Raw genomic sequence first — 10,556 nt, forward strand, 5'->3', positions numbered from 1 at the left:
CCGACTATACGGGGAAAAACTCTGTTACTGCATCAAAAGAACACTGTGGAATGTTTACAGCTATAATGGTTAAGTAATTACGACGTTTTCTCACTAATTAGGTATTTACATATGGGATCTTTGGCCAGAATGATTCAGCTACAAATCGATAGTTAGATAAATACATCATCCTTTTACACTCATTTAAGTAAACCAACATACAGTCTTTATCCAATATTTATTTTTGAAATGGAATTCCCATTTGATGCATTCTAGCTGTTTTTGGAGGTTAATAAGCTGTACTCACTAAAAGTATTGGAGCTCCCTTCATAATGAAAGCAAAAGGCATTTCAAAGTACATTTATAAAGCAACTTTACAATGTTGGGGTGTGCAGACAATTCAGTATTTTGGAGGATATGCAGTTGCAGGAAATAAAAACTCAAACAGCAGTGGGTTAAATTTATTGATGATTCAGGGTTAAGTATTTGCCAGCATAATCTTTGAAGCTTTTCTTTCTATAGTGCCTTAAGATCTTTTATATCCATCTGGGGAGACAGATGGCATCTTAGTTCTAATCCTGGGGAAGGCCAACTCTCCTCTGGTGCATCTGTTCCTCAGTACTGTAATGAAATATTAGTCTAAAAATGTGCTCATCTAGGTAATGTGGAGGCAAAACTGCGAAGAGTGATACTTTATTCCAGAACATTTAAATGATGATTTGTATTGTTCTTTGCCTTTCAATAGTCAGAATATCTATAACAGAGGTATAAGTTTAAGGTGAGGAGTGAGAGAGTTATAAGAGATGAAAGGGTGAATGCACTGTCTGAGAAGGTAAGTACTCGAAAAACATTTAAAAAAGGATCACAGGGAGATGGGGTGGAGTAAAAAACATATTAAGTCAGGGCATTGAGTGTAGGAGTTGGGACATTATGTTGCTGTTGTATAAGTTGTGGGTGAGGTCATGCTTTAAGTATTGTGTACTGTTTTAGGGAAGACGTGGAAAAACTGGAAAGAGTGCAGGTAAGATTTCTGAGGATGTTGCCAGGACTAGAGGGCCTGAGTTATAGGGCGAGGTTTGCCAGGCCAGGTCTTCATTCCTTGGAGGGTAGGAGAATGGGCCTTACAGAGGTTTATAAAATCGTGGGGGACGTAGAAAAGCTGATAGTATCAGTCTTTTTCCTAGAGTAGGGGAATAGGGAAGAGAAGCATGAAAGGAGAAAAATTTAAAAGAGACTTAAGTATACTTACAATAGTATAATTTAAGAAGCACTTGGATACACACGTATATGCAAGGGTGAGAAACAGGCAAATCTGAGCCCAATCCAGAAAATTGGGATGAGATGGGTGGGCACCATGGTCAATGTTGACTCAATGGGGCGAAGAGCCTGTATCTGTACTGTGTTGCTCTATGATTCCATCACTCTGAGTATCTGGGCAAGAACTTAAATTGCCAAGGCATAAAAGCCTATGCACCTAGTGTTGGTAAATGGGATCAGTATAGATGGATACTTAGTCAGCATAGACATAATGGCCTGAATAGCCTGTCTCTCTACTGTATGACTTGACCAATGTAAATGAAATGTAAATACGTCTAAGGTGTAACATCATAACTCATTGATTAATATTAATCCCAAATTGCATGTAACTTTGTTTTAAACTATCCCTATGTTTTAAATGTATAGTAATATCCAAAGGTCTGATTTCTACACAATTTATTTGTCTATTGTAGGCAAAATATTTCACTCCCTTCAATTTGAAGAAGTGTTTCATTTAACATTAGAGTATTTACAATCTTTCATTTTTAGCCAAAAGCCCTGCTGACATGATTGGAAGCACTGTAAATATAAATATCTAGGTCTGAATAAAGTTTAGCCCTTTTACAAATAACTACAATAATAATTACATTTTAGATCAGAAAGAATGGTTTCACATTATACAGCAAGAAAACAAAAAAGCAATAAATATATGAAATAAGATCAAGAGTAGGCCATATAGTCCCTTGAGTCTGGACCACCATTCAATGAGATCATGGCTGATCCAATTTTTGGCAGACATCTCTGATATCCTGCAATCAACTTATCAATGAATCTTTTTAAAACTGCCTTCAATGCAAATATATCTTTCCTTCAATATACAACTCAGAATACACAGTTCTGGTGGACACAAGAGATTTTGCAGCTGCTGGAAATCCAGATCAACACAAAATTCACACATAATTCTGAGCAATCCTGGAGGAACTCAGCACATCAGGCAGAATCTATGGAGAGGAATAAACAGTCGACATTTTGGGCCAAGACCCCTCATCAGGATTGGAAAGGGAGGGGGAAGAAGCCGGGAATAAGACGGTGGGAAGAGGAGAAGGAGTAAAAGCTGGTAGGTGATAGGTGAAATCAGGTGTTTTTTTCGTCAACCAGACGTCTTTGCATAGTAATACATTACCCTCGAATGCCCTAAGCTCTTAACTTTCGTTTTTTCAAATAACAATCTAACACAACATATCTGCAAGTTCCCCTTCAACCATCTCATTTACTACAAAATTTCCACAAAAAAAAACAGAATACAACATTAGTTCTGATTTTTCTTAATGCCCTACTATTGACAATCATTGCTATCTGATGGTGCATCTGTTTCTCAATACTGCACTGAGGCATCATGAACAAACTTGGACATCTGTTTTATTAAGCCATTATCCACACATCTTATGAAAACTGTGATTTCTTGCAGCCCCAGCACACAGTTCCTTTCCTCCCAACCTGAGTACAGTACTTGCCCATTATCTCTTTTAATCGCCTCGTATTAGTTAACCGATATGCTTATTTGGCCTTACTTCCTTATCTGTCTTTTTTTTGTATATCAGAACTAAAATGAGAACTCTATAACATTCCTCTTTCACCCTCGCCATTTTTTATAGATGTACCGGAGAAAGCATCCTATCCTATGAGTTCCTCCAGCGTGTTGTGAGTGAAGCATCCTATCCTGATGCATCACAGATTGGTATTGCAACCACTCTGCTTTGCTTAGGACAACAAGAAACTGCACAGAGTTGTGGACACGGCTCAGCACATCACAGAAACCAGCCTCCTCTCCACGGATTGTCTGCACTTCTCGGTGCCTCAATAAAATAGCCAATATTATCACAGACCCTATTCACTCCGACTATTCTATCTAACCCCCCCCCCACCCCACCCCACCCCACCCCACCCCACCCCACCCCATCAGACAAAAGATACAAAAGCCTGTAAGCATGTACCATCAGGTTCAAGGGCAGCGTCTATTCTCACGTTATAAGACTTTTGAACAGTCGGTCCACTCGTACGATGAAACAGACTCTTGACCTTGCTATGACTTTGCACCTTATCGTTTGTCTGCACCGCACTTCCTCTGTAACTGTAAAACTTAATTCTACATTCCGGTATTCTTTTCTCTTGTACTTCCCCAATACACTAATGTGCTGAAATGATCTGTATGGATGGCATGCAAAACAAAGTACGGGTATTTTCACTGGACCTCTATACATGTGACAATAACAAACCAACCCTTGATCAGGGAGTTATTTCAAATGACACGTATTCTGTTTTAAACACTAACAAAAAATAAATTCCCAGGGATGCTGCCATCACCTAGGTAACACGCAGCCGCAGAGACGATACGGAAATCACGTGAAACCGATAGTTTACTGCGTTACCATGGAGTTGTTAACTTAATGCACATGTGCATAAATAACGGAAGCTGATTGGTGGGGTTTAATAGACGCGGGCTGATTGAAAGTAATTTGTTACATAAAATGGAACCAGAACGAGTTATTCTCTGCTTAGAGGCCAATTAAAATTGGTTTCATTTATGTAGTGTGGTTTGTGCTCAGTCGTAGAAATCCGAAATTGTTTTGAGTAGTTCAGGAGCCAAAGAAAAACTATTCTCAGTCATGTATAGGAACAATGTTGCTGGGACTGTAAGGAACAACGCTAATCAAGAGAACATTTATTCTGTCCCACAAAATTGTTCTGTTCTTCAAAAACAACGAACGGCTTTGGGAGTGTTAAATGAAAACGATCAACAGATACGTTCACTTTATCAGGTAATAAGTACTTGGTTACAAAAACTGTTATTTATCTGCACAACCTATAAAGTTATTTAAACATTCTCTTTTGTATTCCGATTCGTCCATCCGCTTCTATCCAACTTGCTACATCAGGTTCCTCCTAAACCCAATGGTATCGTTGCACTGGACACACATGGCTTCACTACTACTAAAAGCAGCACCGTTTTTGGGGTGCGCTCGGTTACTTTTGTACCTCACCCAAACTTCAATATTTACATGGAGGATGAAATCCAAGATGAGGTTGAAGTATCAAAACATAATCTGACGTCCAGTTTGGAAACCAGATTGGGGGAAACTGGTCATATTTCCAAACCAGCAAGCGACGATATATTCTTGGATCTTAGTGAAGGTAATAACACGATCTGAACTAAAGCTATTAGCCTACTTGTCATTTGCTAACTAGTTTAATGCCTTGCCACTTTTCTGTTGTTACTACAGTATTACGTTTCGGCTTCTAAAACGTATCACTTTATCCTTTTATCGCTCGTTTCAAATACCTGCTTCCTCTGTAGCTTCGCCAATGGTAGTAGATACATCAGTTCGACGTTTCAATTGTGAACATGTAGATTTTCTTTCTGTGGAAGAATATGCGGAAGACATTCATCAATACCTTCGAGAAGCCGAAGTAAGTTCTGCGTACTGGTTTTGCTGTAGTCTCCGACTGTTAAAGTTGTCTCTTATCAAAAGCCACATGTAAACACGATTTTAGTAACTTACAACATTACAAAAGTTAACGCTTTTGAGTATCGTGGGTTAACACAAACACGTCGATAAATCTTTATTCTGAACCACTAGAGACATCACTTCGATGGCATGGTCCACCCGAATCCAACAACGATTCACTTTCACCGTGTCAGGTACGGCAAGGAACAATTAATTTCGATATGGAGGCCAAATTCAAGTTTATTATCATGGACATGTATAGCGGAGGGTTTCCAATGAAAAACAGCTTTTTGCAGAAGCAAATATCTTAATTTATTATACATCGGGTATAACTTGGCTAACAAAATAAATCTGAACTTTCTAGGTGAGGAGTAGGCCAAAAATTGATTACATGAGGAAGCAACCAGATATAACAACTAGTATGCGCTGCATCCTTGTGGATTGGCTGGTGGAAGTCAGCGAGGAGTACGATTTGCAAACGGAAACTTTGTACTTGGCAATAAACTACTTAGACAGATTCCTGTCATGCATGTCGGTACTACGAGGAAAGTTACAACTTGTGGGGACAGCAGCCATGCTGGTGGCATCGTAAGTTTTATTTTTTTTATATAAATTAGAGATACAGTGCGGAATAGGACCTTCTGACCCTCCGAGAGGCGTCGCCCATAACTCTAGTTCCATAACTACGGAACAATTGGCAATGACCAATTAACAACTAATTGGTACGTCTTTAGACCGTGGGAGGAAACCGGAGCACCCGGCGGAACCCGCCTATTCCAAGGGAAGGACGTACAAATTCTTTATGGAATTGAGCTCCGTCGCGCCGAGTTGTAACAGCACCGAGCTAACACCTGCGCTTTAATTGCGAACTAACGAAAAAAAATGGCTGTATAGAGTTTTAAATTTCTCTACTTATTTCGCCCTTAGCAAATATGAAGAAATATATCCCCCAGAAATTGATGAATTTGTCTACATAACGGACGACACATACACAAGGAAGCAACTCTTGCGCATGGAGCATCTCCTCCTCAAGGTTTTGAGCTTTGATATGATGGTACCGACAGTCAACCAATTCCTAACACAATTTTTAAAGGAAGAGGGAATTGGAGGACAAATGGGAAACCTGGCCATGGTACATACTATTGGTTTGTGAAATTGGCCCTAATAACTGGGCTAGTTAAGTTTCTTTCAACTGAAAATCTATTTTTCTAATAATAAAATAGGTAACGATTAATTTTAGTTCCCAAGGTCTAACAGTCGTTCCCTCAAGGGAGAAATGAATCTGCTGAATGGCGTGGAATAACATGAGTTTCGGGGTATTGTATGAATCGAGAAATTGACAAAAATCGTAATCCGTGTAATAACTTGATAATTTGAAGTTGTGAATACGTTTTACTAGTTCCGTTTTGGAATTAATATTTATTTAAATGCCAAGAAATAATTTAATTGGCTTGGGGGTACTGGTTACAAACATGTTGGGTCTTGCCAACAAAACAACTAAAACAACCAGTTCTAATTTAAGAATATAATACAAGTGTTGATTTCCCTTAATTTTTAAATTATCTCTAAAATAGGACCAATGAATTTGAAGAGCTAGTTGAAATGGTTAAGGCATTCGACTAGCAATCTTAAGGTCCTAAGTTCGAGCCCCAGCCGAGGCAGCATGTTGTGTCCTTGAGCAAGGCACTTAACCACACATTGCTCTGTGACTACACTGGTGCCAAGCTGTATCGGCCCTTGCCCTTCCCTTGGACAACATCAGTGTCGTGGAGAGGGGAGACTTGCAGCATAGGCAACTGCCGGTCTTCCATACAACCTTGCCCAGGCCTGTGCCCTGGAGAGTGAAGACTTTCCAGGTGCAGATCCATGGTCTCACAAGGCTAACAGATGCCTAAAAAGTTGAAATGGTATCCCCTGTTTTTTTAAATCAGCAGAGATGCTGAATAACTTGTACCATAGTTGGGATGTTCACAGGATTTAATCAGAAAGGTGGTGGATAACACTCTCATTGGAGAACACATGGTTTTCAAACCTCAGAGGTCTACCCTTCAATTCCATCCAAAGTGCAAGTTTAGAGGTGTTAAAATATAAACTAGAAGGAATTTGGCTGGTTAAATCAGTCTTGGATTCAAAAATCTAATATCTAGAGCAAAATTGGAAAATCTAGAATTAAAAGTTAAAGCCAGTTGAGGATTGAATCTTGTGACTGGAAGGATTGTGTGAGTTTTTATGGCAGTGTTTTATATTACAGCAAGGATAAATTGAGGAAGACAAATGTGAATCAGTTAATTAGCCTGCTGTGGTTCTCAGTACACATATCCCAAGAGGATGGGACTAGGAAATAAGAAATTGTTAGTTTTTGTAGAAAATGCTGAACATCTGATGTGGGGGGGGGAGGGGAGAAGTAAATATAGGACTTGGTAATTATGGTTAAAGCTCCACTGCAAACAAATCTGAGTTCCTTTGGACTTGAATCTCCATTCTAGACTGAAAATGGTCGAAGATCACAACCTGTTCATGAAGATTCACTAGAATCTTAGTCTTTGTGGATTGGGAAAACAAGAATTGTAACACCCTTATTTAGAAACGTAGGCCAATTGCCTTATTTTCATCTGGGGGGGGGATGCTGATACTTCTGCAACTGAGCAGAATCTCATAATCCTTGTTTTTTGGGGGTGGGGGAAGAATCGACTGGACCACTTTAGAAGTTAGTACTTCAAAGTGCTTAAGGATCTCAATTGTTGCACAGATGACAACTTGTAGTTTTTTTTTCTTGATGGCATGCTGCAAGAAGTGTGATAAAAGCACTTGATGTTTTGACAAATTTGACTATACAGAGCAGGTAGGAAAGCAAATTTGGGATGCTGCAAGTATTTTAACTAGGTGAAGTTTTGGCAAGTAGACTGACTCTGGGAAATGATAGAAACATTGTTTAAAGAGACTAAATGTTGCTACACAATATCTAGGTCCTTTCCTGTAAAGCTTGAGGGTTTAGGGAATGGGATGGCAAATTGAATGTTTTCCCTGATGGTGTGAAAATTTGAAGTCATTGTTGTATATAAGGTACTGACACAGTGGAATGTCATTAGAATGTACTTGAGGAATGGTCACTAGCTGACAAGAGGAATCGTGCTTTGATCTGGAAATTGTAATGAGGGGACTTCAAAGAAGGAATGAATATAGAGAAAGACTTGTTTATTTTCTGCAAAGGCCAGAGTTTAGGTAGAAAAGTGGGCAATGAGGCCAGATTGAATCTAACTGCATGTGACAAATGTTGCTGATCCTATGACATTCTGTTGATCTAAGATGTCAAACTGCAATGTGGCCCACTTATTTAATTGATGGTGCACTTGATTGTACAGGAAAACTCAACTTCTGGACATCTAGGAACTGCCAGGGCAATAACTTGAACATGCCAGTTCATTAGACAAATGTGTTTCTTTAAGCATGTCAAGTACTAATAATTAAAGGCCTGACTGATGTGATTTTGGGATAGATCAGTCCATGTTCAAACAGCCAGAAGCAGATTTTGAGATTGAAGAGTTTAAAGATAATTGACTTGTCAAACTGTATTTTTTTATTGAAATGGAGTCTTGAGTATTTGTGGTGAATTTGTAACTTTGTCAATAGATATTTTCCAGATTTGGTAGAGATGCAAGAGACAAGATGTTGGCATCTGAACCCCAAAATGTCAACTATCTCTGCCTCAATAGATGTTGCTCAAATTGAGTTCCTCCAGGTTTTGGTACTGGAATTAGTCAAAGTTTGGAATAAATTTGTCTTGAGCAACCTCTAAAATGGAGTTTATCACTAATGATCTAATGTGAAGTTAATTAAATAGCTAACAATATTTCTTCTATCTACAGTATATAGCTGAACTAAGTTTACTAGAAACTGATGTATGTCTCAAGTACATTCCTTCCCTGACGGCAGCAGCTGCATATTGCTTGGCAAACTACGCAATCAATAAAGCTTTTTGGGCAAGTATCTTTTGTACTAATGACAGGTACTATAGAATTAATGAGAAGACAGCACTTCATACTGGCCTTTTCATGTCAAACTGATAATCACATAGAACTGTTAGCCAGTAGATAAAATAATTTGGTAAAGGCATGATCCTAATTAAAGTACAATAAAACTAATATTTTGGTTTGGATCACAGTTCAGAGGATTGACTCTTGAAAAGCCAACCTATCCTATAAAATTCAATTTGAACACTGACACTTCTATTTTTTTATTTATATATAATAAAAATTGATTCTAGCTCTGATTTTTGGGGCAAATCTTCATCTAGTTTGAGCTGAGTTTCTAGTACTAATGATTTGTATTTTGCATAATAGTTAAAGTTCACAAGCAATTCTAGATTACTGACAATGAAAACTAATGAAATTGTAATTTTTACTTGATAGCCAGAATCTCTTGCTGCATTCACTGGTTATTCACTGTCTGATATTGTACCTTGTCTGAATGACTTGCATAAGACATTTCTTCAGGCAAAATTTCAGCCACAACAAGCAATTAAAGAAAAGTACAAGAGCTCAAAGTAAGTTTTTTTTTTGTTTGTTTTTAATTCAATATAATCTGTAAATATTTTTCACATAAATGTAATGCTTCTCTCCAGGTACTTGGGAATTTCTCTCATTGAACCCCCAGCAACTTTGCCTCTGGAACTGAAGTGCAATTGAAGAATGAAAATGGAGTGTTGATACCAAAATAGACTAAACTGGGCATGGCAACATTATCATTTGTGGAATGCTGCTGGGCATCTCCATATGGCTGTAGGCCATGACTGGGATGTCTTTTAGAATATTAAGGTGCAATTTTTGTCTACAGCAGGGGTTCCCAATCTTTTAACGTCATGGACCTCTACCATAAACAGAAGAGTTAGAGGACCCAGGTTGGGAACCCCCAGTCTACAGTATTTTAAACAATCCACAAAATTCATTTAGTTATAAATATTGAGTAACATGTATTTTAATGTAAATCATCTCTCATTTTTAGCTAAAGTTACTTGGATGAGAAACAAATATATATTGTACTCTGCAGCAGGGCAGCCAATAAAGCACATTTTTTTAAAAAAAACTTGCAGTTTGTGATCTTGGTCATTTTGGTGAAGATGTTTCAAAACAATCTAAATGATTTAGAAGTAAACTTTGCAATGATATTCCAAATATGGAGGGGTTTTAGCAGCACCAGGTTCCTGTCAAATCTGTACATTGTTACACTTTTGCTTTTATTGATATTGTAGTAATAAGAAACACCTGCTTAACTAACCTGTATTTGAAGAAAGTAACTGCTTCAGTTGTATAGCCCTGGGGGGGGGGGGGGGGGGGAAGTAAGGATGGATATTATGAACTGCCATTTTGCAGCTGTCCTCCAAAAAATGATTTCTGTTTAATCAGCATACTGAAATAATTGACTTCATGTAACCTGAAAAGTTTCATGGGCATGCCAGGTAGCATCTATGGAAAAGTGCAAGCAGATGATGTTTCAAGCAGAGACTCTGTATCAGGACAGGACTGTGTATATGCATATTACTTTGATTTCCAGCATCTGCAGACATTCTCCTGTTTGAATTTCACAAGGCAAGTTTATTTCCATGCTATCAAGTTTGAAATTGCATGCAACACCAGACAAATCAAAGGTGCCAGTCGCGCAGCAACACAGAAGGACTTGAGCAACAATTCCAAAATAAATCTAAATCCTATGATGGAGTTAGGCAATCTAAATTCAAATACATAATCTGAATTTAGTTTTTAAAATAAAAAGCCCATTCTAATGAGACAATATGGCCTATGTTGTGCTGAGACAATA

The 10,556-nt window shown here is 38.2% G+C and overlaps 1 protein-coding gene across 2 annotated transcripts; it reads left to right on the top strand.

Moving 5' to 3' along the window:
• The first annotated feature begins 2,126 nt into the window (after positions 1–2,126).
• ccna1 (cyclin A1) lies at positions 2,127–9,800 on the top strand. Of its 2 annotated transcripts, none has more exons than XM_063052906.1 (8): positions 2,127–2,353; positions 4,173–4,428; positions 4,592–4,704; positions 5,107–5,330; positions 5,670–5,874; positions 8,609–8,726; positions 9,156–9,285; positions 9,364–9,800. In XM_063052906.1, the coding sequence occupies exons 2-8, from the start codon at positions 4,296–4,298 to the stop codon at positions 9,425–9,427; spliced, it is 987 nt and encodes a 328-aa protein (XP_062908976.1). In that variant the 5' UTR covers positions 2,127–2,353; positions 4,173–4,295; the 3' UTR covers positions 9,428–9,800. The 2 variants fall into 2 exon arrangements, with proteins under 2 accessions (XP_062908976.1, XP_062908975.1); XM_063052905.1 differs by lacking the exon at positions 2,127–2,353 and adding an exon at positions 3,772–4,055.
• The last annotated feature ends 756 nt before the right edge of the window (positions 9,801–10,556 follow it).

This window comes from Mobula hypostoma, chromosome 7 (assembly GCF_963921235.1).
Source record: "Mobula hypostoma chromosome 7, sMobHyp1.1, whole genome shotgun sequence".
NCBI lineage: Eukaryota > Metazoa > Chordata > Chondrichthyes > Myliobatiformes > Myliobatidae > Mobula > Mobula hypostoma.